Source organism: Catharus ustulatus, chromosome 1, assembly GCF_009819885.2.
Source record: "Catharus ustulatus isolate bCatUst1 chromosome 1, bCatUst1.pri.v2, whole genome shotgun sequence".
NCBI lineage: Eukaryota > Metazoa > Chordata > Aves > Passeriformes > Turdidae > Catharus > Catharus ustulatus.
The window spans coordinates 31,536,825-31,556,594 of record NC_046221.1 but is presented as its reverse complement, the minus strand read 5'-3'; the positions used below and the strand labels follow the sequence as shown (position 1 = coordinate 31,556,594).

Sequence of the window (19,770 nt, the reverse complement as noted above, 5' to 3'; positions counted from 1 at the left end):
TTTTTTCTTTCCCTTACAGTTGAAAGGGACTTAAATTAACAATTTCTCCAAGCTGCAATACTTGGCATTCAAAACATCTTTCTTATGTGCCACCACTACTGGGGATGCCAACACAGTTCTGGGAAAATTGTATTAGCCTGCTACTGAAAAGTCAGCCAGTTAAGAAAATACAGAATTAAAGTCCAGATTCAACAAAATGCTCAATACCACCCTTATTTTACAAAGTTCTCTAATGGATATTGAACATCAATAAAGTCTTTAAAAGCTCTGCTGAATAAGAGCCTGTATACATTGTGGGTGAGTCAAAGTTAAGGTTCTTAGATAATTCAGTTAGAAGCCAGCCAGCAGTTATGCTGCTCTAGAAATATTTATGCTGCCATATTTCTTAGCTCATGCACTTTAGAACTGATCCTTTGGGATCTTGGTATTTAAGCCAAAATGATAATGCAGTTATGTAGAGTGTAAGGAGAACACAAATATAATACCTAACTACAGTATTACTAAGTTTATGCTAAATGATTATCGAGCAAACATAATAGTTCATTAGCAATAAATTTTTGTGTTTACTTTCTTGTTCTGTTTTCTTTTAAAGAAAAAAAGAAGAACCAGTGAATACCTGGAGCTAATAAGCTAATGCAGCTTAAAATACGTGCTGGCATTGTCAAAGCAGTTAATAATTTCCTTTCTCTGCAGTTCTTTGCTGCTCTATCATCAGGTCTTGTAATTGACTTGGAAGTATGCACGCAAATAAGTGCATGCTCAAATACCTCACTTTCCTTTCCTTGGCCCTCACAGTTTGAAGTTCTGCATTCTGTTGCCTACTCAGCTTGGCCAGTTTGGCAGTGGCAGTTATATTAACAGATGAGAAAACGTTTCCTCCCATCCCCCTGACCAACAGGAAAGCTGTTTATATGCTAACTGTACAGGCATCAGGACTTCCAGAAGCTTTCAGGTAGAATAGGCTTTTATATTGAATAGATTTTAATAGAAATACTTGTTAAACATTAAGAAAAATTTACTGTAAGTAGAAAGTATCTTCTACCTGCCATTCTTTCAATTAATTTTTTCATTCTTCTTACTTGAATAGTCCAAATAGCAGGTAATAGAAATAATATTAATAAATAAAACATATTACTATTACTGCATTTTTGTTATACAGAGTTGGATGACACTTTTTGATTACCTGTATCAGGGTTGCAACCAATTTCAAAGTGAAGCACTGAAACTGTGTATTCAGGATGCCTCCTCTGGTTGATATAAACTTCCTTTTCTTATACTTTTCCAGAAATAGAATATAACTAAAAATGTAATTTTGTTGTGTCTTAATCAAAAATTGGTTTAATAAGGTCAGGTCAGTATTGCATGGCAAAAGCATCTGCTCCATGCTTTTAAATACCAAGATATTCACACCACTGAGTGTAAAATTTGTTTCTGGGGGGATTCATTGACTTAAGAAAGGACTCAAATATATGTTTTCATTTATTGGAAGCTTTTAAATTGATTTAGGATGTGCAAGTGATTCAGATGTGTGGCTGCTGGTCATACAGCACATGTGCTTGGTACGATACCAGAATGCAGCAGTAGAGCTTACTGCTAAAAATAGCCTGTAGGATTTCCCTAACTTCATTCAGCCAATAATCTCCCCACCCCCACGAAAAAAAAAAAGAAAGAAAAAAAAGAAGAGAGGAGACAACTGTTTTCAATTGCAGACTGCTGTGAAATATTAATAAAAGATGGTTATTCTGTCTCTCCAGAACAAATGCCTACAGCCAGATTCTGCTCTCAGATTCCTTGTGTAAATCTGAGCTGCTCCACTGAGACTGGTGGATTTATTCTGGATTTACACCAATATTACCGAGGTCAGAATGTGGCCCTGAAGACAGATGGGAATGGTGCCACCACTGAACCATATAATGATAGAGGACACAGGACAAAAGAAACTGAACTTGCATTAATCAGCAAAAAACCAGGATTTTCCTGGTGGGGACTCCCTAACACTCATTCATTTCCAAAATCCTTTATTCAGGTCAGTTTCTTTTAATAATATTTTAAACAGAGGGGAGAGACCTAAAAATTGTCTAACAGCATGCTTTGAAGAAGATTAATTGCCCTGGAGAACAACAGTACCAATAAGAAAACCCAAGGGCAGAATATCTAATAAATTATTCCAACAAAAAATCTGAACTAAATAATGTCAAAGATTCTGTAAACTGCCTAAATGAAAATTAAGTGAACTTTAATTTTTTTCCACCTTTAACTCATTATCTTGTTCATATACTGTGTATATATTGCTTAACTCTCACAATAATCACTGTTCTTCAAGTATCTTCAGATATTTGGCTAAAGGCATTTTTCTCATGACTCACAAAAATATGGGCTCAATTTGATGCCCTTGTAATAATCTGCTACAACAGTTTTCCTCTTAACTGTTTTTCTCTTTCAAGAATATATTGTCCTTAAATAGGGGGAAAAGAACCAAAACATTTAACAGCAAATAATAACTTAAGGCAGGGACATGTTATTACATTAATTTCTAGAGTCTGAATTTTCTCTTGTTTTATGGTAGACTAGAATTTTCTCCCTTTCCACACACCCATTCCTTCCTTCCATGCTTTTACAAATGGTAGTGTTGTAACTGCTGTGGGCAATGGCTGGTTGCATCTTGTGCTTTCTTAAGGAAGAAAATCAGAACCATAGGATAGCTCAGGTTGGCAGGGACCTCCAGAGGTTTGTAGTCCAACTCTCTTCAGAGCAGGTCAGCACTGTGATCAGACCACATTCCTTGGGACCTTAATCCTAAAGGATTTTCTAAAGGCAATATAAGAATAAATAAAAACTGGGTCTGAGTTTCTTTCGTGTGATCAATTATTAAATGCCAGGGCACCATCCAGATCCAGGAAACAGTATGCACAGATAAACTCATTCTATACCATAACACAACATCCCATATGTTAAGAATATACAGACTTTTTGGGTTTTGTTTTTTTTTTTCACAGAAACTATATTATAACTGTTGATGTTGAGAAGTTTCTGTTCATTGTCACTCCAAAGGTAACAATCTCATAACATAAAAAACAGCTCTGTTTTCGATGTACTCCAGAATTAGAGTGATAAAGGTTACATGTGTAAGTCTGTAAGTTTAGATACATGTAAGGGAAAGAGATTTCTTTAAGCAGAAAGGAAAGGCTTAACTGTGAACACAGAGCTATGTGCTCTGTGAGAGCTGGTCAATCAGCCAGGGGGTACTGGCTATTATCATGGATACAGCTTGCAAGCAGGTACAGCACCACACTGTCCTCAGCCAGTACCTAGAGGACATAAGAGAGCTGAGGGTACAGAGCAGAGGGGGAGAAGCAGAAGCAGAGAGTTGTAAGAGAGATGAAAATAGAAGGACTTTTTTTATTTTTTCAGTAATGAGTAGATATTATTATCTTGGATGAGTGGAGGAGGGGGGAAAAGATTCAATAAAACGAATCAGAGATTCAAGAAAATGATGTTTCATATTTTGAAAAAGGAATTCAGTGAAGAACTGAGAATCTTGTTTGCAATGTTGGCCTTCCTTCCTTCCTTCCTTCCTTCCTTCCTTCCTTCCTTCCTTCCTTCCTTCCTTCCTTCCTTCCTTCCTTCCTTCCTTCCTTCCTTCCTTCCTTCCTTCCTTCCTTCCTTCCTTCCTTCCTTCCTTCCTTCCTTCCTTCCTTCCTTCCTTCCTTCCTTCCTTCCTTCCTTCCTTCCTTCCTCATCCTCTTTTTCTCTCTCTTTCCACTGGTGTTCATGTAGCAATGCTTTACTAAAAGGATAAATTTTGACTTTCTGCCTAATCTGACTGTTTGCATTTCCATCCCTGAACCTATCAGGTTTCTTTGTGTCACATCTCAAGCTCTTCATCCCAGGTATGTCACCGTCTCCATTCAGTGTTTACCGTACGTAATTTCATTCCTTCTCTTTTTTTTCCGTCTCAGCTTCACACTTTCTTTCTTGATTAGTTCCACTAATGCCACAAGTCCACAGATCTGTGTAACCCCCTTGACCCTACTCCCCTTACTGAGGATTATAAAAGGAGGTGTCAGTAAACCTTAGAAATCAGGCTGAAGCAGCAGCTTTTACACCCATAACTCCATTCAACTTTTTCAATGGAACTGCAGATTTGTGAAAGGGACAGTGAAGCCTATACACGGTGAGCTGACTTTTGGTGTGCTCTGCAAATCTCAGAATGAGTTTACAATGTTTTGGGGACTCCATGAACACAACTAGAAATACAGTGGTCTGATTTAAGCATCCCGTCTATATGCGGCTCTTCTTTTTGGAGAAACTCATGGCAAACTCATGTTTTTTTCTGTACAACCCAAATGTTTGTTACCCAACAATAATAGTAAATTTTTGGTTTCCAAGTTCACATTCTAATTTGAAAGACAGGAGAGCACACAGTCTCACACAATTGCATATAGTGCCCCTTAAGGACTCAATCCTACATAAACCCATGGTCGTGGCTTGAAAAGATGAAAATTTTCAGGGCATGGGAAGTTCTGCCAATTGAAGGAAATATACTCTGGCATAAACCTTCATAAACAGCAACTGCAAGTGTTTATTTCCCCCACTTTTATTTTTCTTTGTGCACAAAGTAAATCTTCACTTCTGACCATGCTCTAATGTTATACTGACATTCAGACTTTTAAAGAAATGGATCCTCGTGCAAGATTACCCACAATAAGAAATTAGGTTTCTGTGGTTGTTTTTCTTCCCTTGACTGAAGATTTTTGGGGTTCTAATCACTTTTCTTTGAACAATCCATGCTCCCTGAGTGACTGGAAGGCCCAGGACCTAAGCATGAAACAGCCTCTGTAGACTCCACACAATTGTTGAATGACACGGAAGTTGTAGCTCACATCACTTATTCATGCCTACAGCTTTGCTCTTTCTGTAGAGAAAGTGACCTTGTAGAGACACTGATTTGTCAAATGGAGACATTGAAAATTACATCAATTTTCCTCCTTACTGGTGGTCTTTCTTCAACTTTTTGGTGGTCTCTTTACAAAACAGGTAACGAGAACACAAAGAAAAGAATCAGACAATAGCGAAATGAAAGAAAAAGCTAGAAATGACTTAAAGGCACCAAAAATGCACCTGTTTCTGTATTACCAGAGCCAGTCAATGACAATAATTTATGACTGTGTGAATATTAACCCTGTGATTTATCAGCTCCACTGGTTGAGATGGTGCCAGTATAGCATCATAAAACAGAGGAGCACTAGGGCTAAAACTCAATGCATTGCTGCAGGAGTTATTTGAGGCATTTAAGTCCGTTGATCCCACATGAACAAATGCATTTGCCCTGCCTGTTAAAAGCAGTCTTTAGGGAATCCTACCAGTTGTGTAGACATGCTGGTTGGGCTGGTCCATGTCTGGGTGAGGTAATGTGGAGTCAGAGGGGGAAGATGGGGTCCTGGAAAGTGGTCGATGTTTATCTGATCCTGCCATGCCAACTGTAGCCATCTGAGCCTGGTAGATTTGCAACTGGTGCACATGCCGATGTGCCAGGAACTCCTGTTTCCAAGAAAACAGCACAGGAGAAAGAAATGTGAGATGGGATCAAGTAAAACACTGAGGGAAATGTGTCAACAAATTAAGTTCATTAGGTCAGGGCTGTAATAAACAGTGGGGACCCCCACCCCCAACCTGCACCTAAGACCCACTCAATAAATCCATTCAGCAGATGTTTTCACGCTGACAGTGTGGGCTACTGACTTTGCTGGAGAGTAGGTGATGGCAGGCAACCTGTCAGTTCTCCCTGACAGGAAAGACAGCTTCACATGCAAAGGCTTATAAAAGGCAAAGATTTTTTAATATATTGAATACATAATATGATGTTAGAACATGGATTTTATTATGTTACACAAATAGAATTTAAATTTTCCCACAGTACAGGAAGTGAAAAGTGATGTTCTTACTACTCAGTACCAAATGCTCTGAGTAACTGTGAGTCAAGTTTCTATAGTTTACTCAGTTCCCAGAGCTGCCTGGAAAGCAGCAATGATTTGCATATAAGTTTTCTCAAATCGTTTAGAAATTCTGGAATTGTTATGTGAGATCCCACTTAGGAACCATCTTTTTTTGTTATAACTGCTGCTGGCTGTAGGCAGAGGCAAACGCTTCAGGGAAATAGGCAGGTGTGAAAAGACTGTAAAAGTAGAAAAGAAGATTTTGTCTTCTGTTTTGTCAACAGATGATCCCTTTTACTGACATGACAAAGGCTAAAACCCTGTGAAACCAGTAGGAACCTGGCTCACTCCATGGAGTAGGATTGCTTCTCAAACCCTTTCCTTACTGTTTTTCTTTTTTTTCTGTATGTATAGTCCCAGCACCTCAATTGAAAGAGAAATATTTTCAAACCAGTTAACATGAATTCAGTTGAAATTCACACTTGTGGCTCACAACTGCAAGCTCTGTTTTTCCTCACCTGGGCTCGATATACATATACACATACACATATATACACATATATATGGGGCTTTGCTTGTTTTTTTGTTTTTTGTGTTTTTTTTTAAATAAACCAGTAACAATTAACTTTGCTGTGTATGGTTGCTTGGGACAGCAGCTTAGAGGCCTATCTTGGTCAAGGAGAGATTGCTGGCTGCTCAGAGAGGTGAAGCTGAGTTCAGGCTGTGTGGGAAGGCAGGTGGGAGTACCCCAGCCCATCCCGTGCTGCAAAATAAATTGGCAGCTCATGGGATGTGAGAATGTCTATCCTGCATTAATAAAAGAGGCCTATATGCACACAAGTACTCATCAATAACAGCTGAAATGAGAATAAATGCTTTAAAAGGCAGCCTCAAAACCCACATTAATATCTAGGGTCACTACTTCAGTGAAAAGACATAAGGTCATGGGAAAGGTAAATCACCTGGGACCTTGTCATAAGTGACTAAATGAAGAAAAAAATATGAGTAAGCAAAAAGAGGTTTTACAAGAATTGTCTTGGTTTAGAGTCATTGAACCATTTCCCTTCCTTTAAATACAGTCCCCAACTTTTCTTATTGTTTTTTTAATGTACAATAGCAGGATAGTGTTACATACTCCAGGAAATATCTTGAGCTATCAAAAGAGGTCTGTGTATTCATCTATGAACATAGTAAACATTCAGGAATTTTTTCCTGAAATCACTTTTTGCTTAGTTTTCTAATAATTTCAATTGTGATAAGTTTTCAGAGATTTTTTTGACCTTGTAGGCATACGTACCTTTTGCAACCTTGGTTGGGATTGTGTGTGATTGGAGATGAGTGAAGAATGCATGGACAGTATTGTGTTGAATATTTTCCTTATGGAGAAGAGAATTACATTCCTTTGTGAGAATTTAGCATTCACTTTCCTCAGTGCTGGCTTAGTGGTCAATAAAGTAGGCATAGGAGGCAGTTTGCTGTCTGTGGCATGATTACACCCTCCATCCTAGGATCAAGTGGTGGCAGCAGCACTGTCTGATGCTTGTGTATTCACAGTCTCCTGCCTACTCTTCTAAACTCCCAGCTGAGCAGTTTGGAAGAAGCCAAACTCCTGCAGTAACCATTCATGGCACAGAATGTTGCTGCTAGACAGGAAATCAGTGGAATACTGTTATTTCTGCTGCTCTCCTCAACTTTTATGTTGCCTTCATTGCATTAATTCATTAGCTGTTGTCGGCGTAGTTCTTTGAGCAAGGGTATTTCTGATTTAAATGTTCACACTAACTGTTGGTAATTCATTGAGTTCACTTTTCTGATAATCATTACTGTCCAGAAGACAAAAGGATTTGTTCCCTGTTGGAATGCTCTTCAAGCTAGTAAGGGTTCACCAGTGGGTTGTGGTAGTCTTCATCAAGCTTTTTTACCTAAACATACTTCTTAAAGAAATCTCAGAAATTCAGCTGTCAGTGGAGGGGGGAATTGCAGCTGTCTCTGTTTCGGCTTTTCTCAGTGCTGGTCAACTCTGAGCTCTGAGGCTTTAGAGCTGTGTTGTCTGCCTTTCTTTTACTTCCAGATCTGAACTTCAATTTTACAATATCTGCGCAATTTGTTTTTCAGTGAAGTTGTAAGTTTGCCATCCAGTCAATATCTAAAACATAATTTTTCCAGGTCTCTGATCTAAAAAAGCCAATTGAAGTGGGGTTTTGGGGCAGGGGGGTGGAGGGAGGGGTTGTATTTGCTTGTTTTGATGGTTTTTTGTTTGTATTTTTTGCTGAGTTGTTTGTTTGTTTTGTGGTTTGGGGGTTTTTTACAGTGTCTTGAAGAAGAAGAAGTCTGGAAAATCACAAAACATAGATAACTTTGGAAGATGTTTCTATCTTTGCCTCTAAAATTATTTTGTGTTTGTGACCATGTAGTCAATAGGAACAATATTTTTCATGCAAACAAACAAATTGAGATAGTTTTTTAAAATACAAATCAACCTGTGTGAACATCACCTAAACCAGACATCTAGTTCAGCAATTTGTTGGAGACCAAGAATACAGACTATTCTTTCTCTCCTCCATTTTCAAAGTGTATCCTGTTTATATCATTCTCCCCTCCTCAAATGAAACCAGACACATACTGGGTTTGACACATGTTTATCAACATAATCTGTTCAGGGAAGGAGAAGAAATTTGTGGAAGGTTCCATGGAAACTGGCTGACACCTGCTTTAATTTCTGAGGACACAGAAAACATTTGCCTGTGAAAATCTTTTAAAATGTGTTAAAAGTAGAGTAGTTTTGTCTCACAAGGCTTACACTGAGCCGTACATCCTCTCGTGGAATCCAGATCCTTTAATATTAAAAACTGTAAACATCAGCAAAGTTTAGACTTGTTTAGATTTTAGTCAAAGTTTTAGGCTAACTTCCTGATTAGGTTTTATTTTACAGGCAACAGGCACTCATGAAATACATATATTTTTTCCAACCACCAACATATTTATGCTGTGAGCATTTCTGATACTCTGAGTCACAGACAAGTGGATTAATGCAATGAGTAATGTGGATAATCAACACACTTATCTGGCTCCCCAAATGCCCACCTGGCCTCTGGAAGGGATTAAAGGAGCACAATGAATTCGTCTTCAGGTTTTATGTGTTACAGCCCTGCAAACACATGTCCATCTCTCCAGCAATATGACAAAAGCAGTATTTGCACATCTGCAGGGCTAGTGATTTGTGTGAATATATTTGGAGTATTTCTTAGGTAATCTGAGCCCTGTCTGCCCAGCATGGAGTCTGCTAGTTCCAGGTGCCTGAGATTAGTTTATTAGTGGAGGCAAGCAATTAGAGCCTCTGCTGGAGCTAGCGGAGGGCCATCCGTTGCCTGCCACAGAAATGAGCTCAGTGCCTCAGTAATTATTTTGGGGAGGAATTTTAGAATCAGTGTCTAAAGAGAATATCAGCCTTTTAGGGGCATAGGAGATAAATATTTGTTGTTCTCCTAGTATTATTGTAAGGTTTGTTTAGCAGGGCTTTGAATTAATTTGGGTTGGTGTGGATATTCCTTTCATGTAGATGTGTGATTTGTACATTTTGGAGCTTAACATTTTGTAAATTCTAAGGATTTTAATGAAAACTATTTATTTATTTATTTCTACTGGCTGTGAGAACTGATAAATTGCAAGTACATTCTGTTGGATTATTAGCTGTTCTGTGCTGGAGGATAAAACATAGGTGAGTCATTGATAAATTAACAATCCTTTAAACTGTTATGGTTTGTGCAGGGAAAAAAAATGTGGGATTCACTCATGAAAGGTTTTTTTTGCCTCTTAACAGTCTATTTTTAAATTTAAGATATTAATAGTTAGTTTAGTCATGGATAAATAAATCCAAAGATTTGTATGTCTGCAGCATGATCCTGCGTGTGTATGGGCGTATTCACACCTCTCTTCAGGATTTATGTTTTGGCTTTTTTTCATTGTAGTAGAGAATTTTTTTTCCCTCTTATGGATAGCAAATTTTGCATTTCTTAATAATAAGATTACTACTCTCATATATTTGTGGCCAGGTTTATATCCCTCTGTTTTTGTGCCTTTGATGCATTAAAGTATGAAGTGTGTGCTAATGTCTATTATTTGGTAAGAGTTATTCATATTTTGCCCATCCTGCCTTCCTCTCCCAAAAGACCTTAAGCACTACTAACCTTACAAAACTTTTCCTCTGAAAGCAGTTTTGGTGGTCTGCCTGCTAATTTCCATATTGTTTCCAGAAAATTACCCAAAGGATGGGTTATTTCCTGAAGGGGAAAGCTACATGCATACGCTTCAGAAAGTTTTACCCTAGGTAAGGATGCCAGCAAGACCTGCTGACTTTCAGACCTTCCTCTCTGTCCTTCTGAAGGATATTTCTGCTGCCTTGTCTCACCCCATGGCTCCTGTTGGAGGCCCTATTCCTTAGCCCTGTCCAGGCCTCTGTAGCAACATGGGATCAGAGCAACTTCAGATCCTGCCACTTGTCTTCTCCACCACCCTCCTAGGCTTTCTGCCTTCCCAGGGCAGTAGTAGCTGAGTGCATCCAAGCGGTGTCAGGGCAGCCAGTGCCTGCATCCACCGCATCTAGTGACTGCATCAGCTTGCAGCAAACAGAGCTCAGTCCTGCTTTAAGGTCCCTGTGAAGGCAGTCTTGGCCCAAACTAAGACAGCATCATCCAAAGTCTGTTGGAGTCAGAAATTCTGCTCACCCTGAAACTTCTCCTTCAACCCAGATATAGGTAGTTAACAGTAGGTAGTAAATTTTCAGAAATATCACACGATTTATTAATAGGTTTGACCTTGGTTATCCTCAGAAGTGACAGGAAAAAAAACATAGAAAGCAATGAATGAATGCCTAGAGAAGGAGTTTGATCATTGGGGAAAAAACAAAAACCTCTAGGTAAGTTGAATTTTTAGCAATTTTCACCCAGGAGTTTTGTGAAGTACTATTTTGACTACTGTCCTCAAACAGAACCATAGCTATGTTGCCCTCAGAAACCAAGCAAAAAATACATCCTGAGGTTTTTCCCAAAAAAAGTGTGTGAAGAAACGTGAAAATGTAGGAAAGGTGTCTGTCTGTCAATATATACAACCTAAAATAGAAATTAGTCTGAGATATCCTTGAAAATGAATATGTTGAGACATCTTTTTAACTGCTCTGTCACTTGGAGAAAACACATCACCAAGAAGCCCTACCAGTTTCTATTTTTGACAAAACCACATGTGGAGCTACCAACTTCTATGGTCATCACTTTCCAAAAACCCCAGTATCACCATCTGAAATATAGTCAACCACAAACTCGGAATCAGCATTTTTATGAAAAGTAAGTAAATTACAAGTATGGTTACAGACACACAGACTGAATAGGTAGAAATGGATTTAGAGCAAGCAAAAGCATAGACATAGGAAGAAACAGGACAGTTGACCTTGAGGCATCTGGATATATTAGGTCACATATTATCAGGATGTTTATAGAATTTGGATTTCTCATGCTGCAATCCAAGGAACACAGTGTTGACTAGAAAATGGGTAAATAGAAATGAAGTCTTATCAACTGAATCTTAGGTGCAGATACACAGCAGTGGGATGGAAGCTATAACCCAAAACTGCCTGGAGTCCCAGGCAGAGATTTGCCTTGGGGCAGCAAGTTGCTTCTCACAGCAAAATAACCCCATGTCCTGTGTCTTCCCCTTGTCTTCTGGAGGATTGTGAAATGTCTTTATTCCAGCTGCTGCCAAGGTAGAGCTGGTACTTAGACTGGTCCTACTGCAGTGAGAGCCCAGGGAACAGTTATCACCCTCAACCAGTTGTGTTTTCCCCACTCTGTTCCTGAAGCTGCAAAGCTGCTGCTGTAGAGGTCCCTGCCCCTCTCCTACCATCCTTCCCTTCTAGCACAGGAACACCTTTGGGTTACAAAATGTGTTATGAAAATTACAACACTTTTGGGAAAGAAATAGGGAAAAGAGCAAAGACTTAATGGGATGACAAGAGCGTTCTCCTTTATCAAGGCACATAGAGAAGATGCATTTTGGACATGGAGTTGCATGGCTAAATGTTCAAGTCCAGGCTGGAGTCACACACTCCTTGCCTCTGGCTGCAGGATGTAACAGCAGAGGCAGGACCCTCCCTCTACTGTTGCATGAGGAGGTGGATGGGCTGCTGACCTGTGTTTTTAAAGGGAGAGAGGGTGAAAGTACCTCTCCTGGATGGAAATTTTCCAGAAGCCTGAGCATCTAAACATGACCCATGTTGGTCCCATGTAAGTGAGGAATTGAGGTGGTCACATGCTTTGAGAAGTTCTCAGCTATCTTTGTTAAGAAATATGAACCAAGCAGTCATTATGTTGAAATCTGGCATGATTAAGAAAAAGAAATTTGGGGAGTGACAGAAAAGGTGGCCCTAAAGTCAGAGCACTTTTAGTGGAGGGAGATTCCAGGAGCCCAACCGAGCTGCTGGTTTTGCTCCTGACTCCTGCTCCTGTGAGACCTGCCTTCTCTGCTCCCAGCATTGGCAGGTACTTGACTTCTGTCACTCCTGCTAAAGTGGTGACTGCAGTGCGCACAGCACTCATCCAAAGAAAATGCAGCACCTCCTCAGAAGCTACACTCCCAGTTGAATGTTTTCCTCACGTTCTGACTCTCCCACATACTTAATACAAATGTATAAATAATTGGGGGTACAGTAAAGGGGGGAAATAGACCACCTGAATATCTTGTGGGGTTTTTTGGTTGTTGTCTTTTAAGGAAACCTCTGAAGAAGTTTCTTATTACTTTATGGCTTTTACTAGAAAAAAACTGACTTTCCAGAAGTCATTTGGTGCTTTCCAAAAAAAGAACACAGAGAAGTGCAGAAATTAACACAAAAGGAAAATACAATTTCTCATGTGTCTTCCCCTAACTTTCAGTATTTTGTTCTTTAACTTTGACATGAAGAATAAGTAGGCTCTATAATAACATTTAATGGTTACAACCATCTAATCCTAGTAGGTTTTTGAAGTCAATAAGTTGATATTTTGGCCAAAACTAATTAATGATAAATCACCTGTCACACGTTTTATTGCTCTGGGAAATGTCAAGCCAATTCTCTTCAACAGTATTGGCAAATCAAAAAGTTTGATATTACTTTATGCAGATCATTTCAATCACTTCTATTTTTCTGGTCTTCATCGGAGCCACTTTTCTTAGCAGATTTGTATGATTTATTTTTAAGTGAAGAATCATTACTTTGGCCTTCACGCAGAAAAATAATAATCTCCAGGCTAAATTTGTTAGCAGTCCTGCTGCCGATCTGTGTTTCCTGCACATTTCAGCAGATTCTGCTTTGGTTTTATAGACAGTTCTTCTGAGTTCAGGTTTTATTGTAGAATTAATGGAAATTATTTGGATCTGACATATAAAGAGAAAATCTTGGAAAACCCTGCTCTTCAGTATAGAGTCCAGACACACTAACACATCAGTGCCTAAGTATAAAATCATGAGGGTGTTTAGATGCCTCCTCCCTTGTATGGAGGTACAGTGAGGTCAGAATGGGGAACACCAGTGGACCATATGGTCAGCAAAGAAAAGAAATGGCTCCAAGGGTGAGCTAATTGCAACCTTCCAGTAACTGGAGGAAGCCTACAAGAAAGATGAGGAGAAACTACTCATGAGAACAAGTAAGGACAACAGGGAGTGGCTTCAAACTGAAAAAATATAAGTTTAGATTTGATATCAGATAGAAATTCTTTACTGTGAGGGTGGTGAGCCACTAGAGTAAGTTGCACAAAATTGTGGATGTGCCATCCTTGGATGTGTTCAAGGCCAGGTTGGATGGGGCTCTGAGCAACCTGGTCTTGAGGAAGGAGTCCTTCTCCATGAGGGGGTTTGGAACTAGACAACCTCTAAGTTCTGTTTCAATCCAAGCCACTCTGTGGGTCTGTGACTTTTACCCCTCTGAAGATTTCAGAGAGATGTATTGCCAAATCTCACACCTTACTTCAATGTGGTTAAAATGCTCACAGACTTCCTTTCTCCAACACATATGTAGTAAGAGATAGATTTTCTTGACAAACTGTGTATGTACACACATGCATCTCAAATATCACAAGATATTTTAAAAACATTTTTCTCTCTTCAGTGCAGAGCTCTACTGCACTTTTCAGATTTTGGAGCACAAGGAAATAGTGATATATAGGAAAATAGTGATATAATCTGAGACTACAAAATAAAGTATTTAAATATAGGAAGGATGCTGCAGATGGAAAAGGAAACTGTCACAAAAATCCTTTCAGATCTGTTCTATGTATTTAGAATTCTGCATAGCTATATAATGCTCTATACATTTGTAGAATAAATGGATTTCTGCAACAAAAAAAGTACAGATTGTTTGTTTGCTTGTTTGTTTTACTGTGTGTTTTATTTGGGATAATTTATAATTTGACCAAAATTGAACTGAACATCAAAAGGATACTTACAGATATTTCCCACTTTGTTTTCTCAGCCCAGGGTTTGCTGCTTTTAACAAGTGGAAGAATTGCCAGAATGAGTAGATTTAAAATGGAAGAAAAAACCCTTACGTTTTCTGATTTAGGAACAAATAGAGAGTTAAAAAGAAACAAGGGAAATGTTATGTGCTAGCATAGCACAAATTGTGTAATGCAGACTGCAAAATAAATTATGCAATTTCTCATTCCTTAAGTCAATCTCCAAACTTAAAATGCAAAATAATGTTCAGTAGATACCATATTACTTGTTATATTCCATTAGAAGGATAAATTAATTTATCTGAACTCGCCTCATTGCAATGTACTTCAAGTGGGGCTAGATTGCTGTTACAAGGAGGGATGTGGAACACTGGGTGGGACTAAAAGGAAGAAGAGAGAAGGAACAGTATTACAAAATCCAAACATCTGAAAAGCATAAGGTCCAACCTCTTCGCTTTTCACCCCCTCTCTTTTTTTATGATAATGATTTCCACTTTATTTCTGGTTTTAAAATTTGGAAGCTCTTTTATTTGTATGTTCAGCTAAATTTCTTGCCTTTGTCCCTTTTCCAAAACTGAGTCTTTCATGTGCTCACATTAATCCTCAAATAGCATAAGATATTAAAATAATTTCATGAAATGGAAGCAGTAAGAATAAGTAAAAAGAATAGTGGCTGAGGAGAAGTGGGGCAACAGGAACACTTGTCCCAGTGTAGCACTTCTGGAAGGTGGTTCATTGATTTGCCCACAACATATAGGAAGCTCAACACTGCATTAGCCAGTATTTTTCTTCATCTAGAAGAGAGATCTCTCTAAAGTATTCAGGAGTAAAGAAAAGAAGTATCCAGTACAAGAAAAGAAACCTGAATCCTTAAAAGACCAAAGGACACAAAATTACAGGCCAAACAATAGTCTGCATTTCTCATCTGGGCTCTGTTACTCCTCACTATGATCTATGTCCTTCCTGAAATAAAACAAACAGTTTTAGGTATATTAATTAAAATTTTTATAGCTGCCTACACATGGAACAAAAATAGCTTTCTACTTTAGACAATGACTATTTTTTTTCCCTAGAGGATAGCTGCTTAGTACTTAGAATTACTATCTCTTTGTTTTAAATGCCATCACATAGTGATTTCTCAATTCATGTATTGGGGAAGGCAGCCCTGAAGATCAACTCCATGGCTGGTGAAGTTCTTAAGCACTTCCCTAGCTATGGTCTCATGGCAGCCTGGGAGGACATCCACATACTGCAGATTGTCTTGGACTGAGTGGCTGAGCAGGAAGACCAGAAGCAGTGGGGAAGAGGCAGATGAGCCAGCTGGGATGCACAAATACAGCATCCTCAGAGCTGTGAGAGTGCAGTCCAAGAGCAGAGGCCTTCCAGTAACCCAAAAAGAAGGACCTGGCAGTCAGTGGAGAAGGCAACCTCCTCCAATCATAAGTTATAAAGCATTCAGTTGTGTTTGGGGCCAGTTTGAATTATTTACACAGAAGTCTAGGTAAACAAGAGGAAAACCACAAAATTTATTGTGGACTTTCACTGGGATATCTGAGAGAAGGATTTGTCACTTCAATAGCTGTGTCTTAAAGCATTGCCCACAAAGGAGGGAGACAGAATTCTTGCTGCCACACAATACTTCGAAAAAATATATACTTGAAGATACTGCACTAAATAAATAACTACAACTTTAGCTATATCTGGTGAAACCTGGGAAGACAGAGTGGAGGCATCCTGAGAACCAGTCAAAGCAAAATGTTAATTCTAACTGTTGTATTTAGCTGGCCTTGTGTTGTGACAAGTTTGTTATTATGCAGATTTCCTACCTGCCACCTTCTATGGGAGGATTTTACCAAGTGAAGTTATGCAGACAATTCCCCTTGCTTCTTACCTCTTTATTTGTAATTATGTTGGCCCTGTGTTCACTCAAGATAACATTATAGCTGTCCCCAAATGCTCTCGATTTGGGGCCTGTGACAAACGAAATCTTTCAGTGCCTGGAATAATTTTTTTTTCTCTGTTGCAGAAGTGTAGCTACTAACATGCTGAAAACAAAGCTGTGCTTGTTTATTGTCTGGCAGTGGGTTAGTAGCTGCTACGAATTTCTACTGGTATGATTTCAGAAATGTCCTTTTTTTCTTCAGACAGATACATCATGTAATATATTGTCCTCTAGTGTTTTTTTGTAGTTTTTGTTTTTGCTAGGAATGTCATCTCTCCTGCTCTATAATAAATTTTATGTACATGATGCATATATATATACCTTGCATGATACTATCCTATTAAAGGTTATAATGAAAATAATCTGTAATTCATCTGCTACATAAAGAATATTCTTGTGTGGAGAAGCTAAGGTATAGACATTACAGATCCAAAGTGCACAAGGATTGGAAATCCTGATTTTTAAGTCTTTTCTTTAGCCACTGGTTCAGTAAGAATTGCATTATATCAATAATATTCTCCATTTCTGTCTTCCCATCTGGTTTAATTATAAAATAATGCAGCACTCTCTGGCTTTCTGTGTTTAAAACAGCTGGTAGGAGTGGAGGTATGGTCAGTTGTTTTGGTTTGATGGTGCTGGATTTGACAAGGCGTAGGAAAAAGAGGTTGGAGCAATTGGCACTGTAGAATATCACAGCTTTTAGGTTACTGCTCACACAAACTAAAGTGTCCCTACTCTGTGTCTTTGAGATGGGTGCAAAAGGGAGAGACCAGGTGAGGAGAGGGAGGCTGATCATCCCTGTCATCCACAACGAGGCATTGTGGCTAAGTGGTGGAAGAGCCCATGGCACTTGCAGCTTCTGTCTTTGGGGTCATTGTGGTCCTTAATCTTGTTGGGAACATCCAGACCATTTCCCTTCCAACCTCTGGAAGCATTAACCCCACTCAGAGAAACCGGGAGGAAGGGGGATCATACACATAACATGGGTGTACACGTCATGATGTGTGTGCACATTGTGCCACAGCTGACCCTTGGGGCCTCCACGAGTCCCAAGAGATGCTCTGACAGCACTCTGAGCAAGGTAGTGCCAAAGCACTCCAAACAGCTGGCACCCCACATCCATGCCATTGCATTCAGAATGGCCTGGAAGCCCTGCTGGCCATAGGGGAATTCTGAACGAGAATGGATGCTGTGAAATGTGTCTCAGACCCTTGGCAGAGCTGCAAAGGTGGGCTGAAAGCTTTGAGGCAGGGCTGAAGGCACTGGGTGCTGCCAGCCCAGCAGTTCCTGTCAGAACTCTACAAGACAAGACATGCTTGAAGGTTTCTTCCCAGGAACCACAGGGGTTAAATCCAACCTGATTGAAGTATCAAGATGTGCTAAAAACAACAGATTTAGCCCTGAGCCCAACCAGAGAACCTAATGCTGTCCAGAAGCCAAACCACAGGCAGTGAACTTCTCAGCTCCTTCCCTCTCTTCTTTTTCAAATCCTCCTCTCACTATATGAGTATTGGGATTTTCTCTTTGCTACCCTTGGTTAAAAAATGTAATTAGAGCAATTAAACGAAAGCAACATTCAAAAAGGGGGAAAATATGTGAGACAGGGGCCAAGCTTTTGACTTGTACTGACAATTTTAGAAACATCCCTGGTTTTCATCATGAAAGTTCAGATTCATATATCCAAGTGTCTCTTTGGACATTGAAATGTGCTATCCATATGGATATAATTTAATTCATAAGAATCTGATGGCTGCTACCTGGCCTTCTTTGCTTATTTTTAGTCAGTCTACAGAGAACTTCAAAGGCTTTTACTGTACATTTGGAAATAAGAGACAGGATTGTTTTTCAGTTTTTCTCATGTGCATTGTGAGGCATCAATCTAAGCTATGACCAGGTTCTTTTTTTCTTTTTTTTTCTTTTTTTTTCCCTCAGCCTGGATTTAAGCCCTGATGACTGTTTCTTTCATATAGCAATATTTGCCAGTGTCATAGTACAACACACCCTATGTGTTACACCCTTAAGAAGTTTCTGGGCCTCTTTTGTTCTGGGAGAAGAAATCATGAAGTTGCAAGACTTCCAGTAAATTTTATAGAAAGTTGTTAATTAGCTGGGGAATTCTGGTTTTAGGTACATCCAGGAGTTTCTCCAGAGACAAAACTCCAGAAAATGCTTTGAAAATTTGGGGTCAATATAACTTCAGGTAGAAGCATCTGCTACTTCATTTTATCTCCAGTCTTTTTTGTGTGTGACAGACAGTAAATGTGGTCCCTTTCAGAGCTGAGTGAATTTCTGGGCTAATATCTGTAACACCTGGAGATTCAACATATTTCAGTACAAAAAGCGTTATGTAAAGTTACCCAAGTTTATATGGCCAAAAGTCTTTTGAAAACTAAGTTTTGTTATTTGTGCAATGATCGCTAACAGCAAAATTAATCTTGTTACAATGTAAGCAATACATTCCAACTTCATGTGGAAGGGAGGAAAACACAGTGTTCATTTATGAGTAGCTGGCACCTGAAGACAGTGAGATTTTAGACCCATTGAATCAGAAAAGACCGAGGGAATACCCGTGGCCAAAGCTAGTTATCATTATATTTTTGTTTCTTTCATTTGTTAAACTGTTTTGATTTCAACCCAGAATTTTTACTTTTTTCCCCTGATTTTCCCCCATCCCACTGGAAGGACTGGGCAAGGGGCTGTGTGGTAGTGAGTTGCCAGCTGAGATTAAAGCATGGCAACATCACAGGCATCTCTTGGTGCCTCCATCACCCTGGCCAGGAGAGGGAACACAGACAGTCAGGGCTGTTCCAGGCAGCACATTCCCATGGACCAATGCACATATCTTGTGCCTAAACCAGAGGTGTGAGTTGTCTCACCTCGTGTTTGTACTTTAATGAGAAAGAAGGGAGTGAAAAGCCCTGAGCAGGGGTCCGTGGCTGGCTCCTTTCAGCTGTGAAATGTTTGTGTCCCTAGGGGCTCTCTTCTCCCCAGGGGCAGAGGGGGCTGAGAGCCTCTCCTTTTCATTTAAGAAGGGTTACAGGGCCATGCTGCCGAATGAGCTGCACCAGGGGCTGAAAGTCCCGAGAGAGGTTTGGGTCAAGTTAGGTTGCTTTGGGGGGATTTGGATCTCTGAAGATGTTTTGTTTTCATTCTTTGAATTAAAATTTAATTTAAGTAATTGAAATACATAATCCGTCTCTGAGGAATGCTGTCCTAATCTTGTCTCTTAGAAGAAAAAGCAGGATTTTAGAATTTTATCTGTTACTGATCAGCTGTATGAGCTTACACCAGTCCTCTAATGTCTCTGAGCTTTTGTGTCACCTTATCTCACCCTGGTTTATCTCTCCCAGCTATGGAGATTTCAAGCAGTTTGTCCTTTGCAGTGTGACAGTTCAGTGCTCAACACTAAAGATGC

The 19,770-nt window shown here is 39.4% G+C and overlaps 1 protein-coding gene across 14 annotated transcripts in view; it reads right to left on the bottom strand.

Annotated features, from left to right (window-relative positions):
* The window catches only part of HDAC9 (histone deacetylase 9), a 462,497-nt gene that overhangs the window by 142,130 nt on the left and 300,597 nt on the right, over positions 1 to 19,770 (bottom strand). For all 14 annotated transcript variants that reach the window (XM_033083076.2, XM_033083067.2, XM_033083095.2 and 11 more), the window contains one exon: positions 5,364 to 5,541. In XM_033083076.2, coding sequence (XP_032938967.1) covers positions 5,364 to 5,541 — 178 coding nt within the window. The remainder of the gene's footprint in view (positions 1 to 5,363; positions 5,542 to 19,770) is intronic.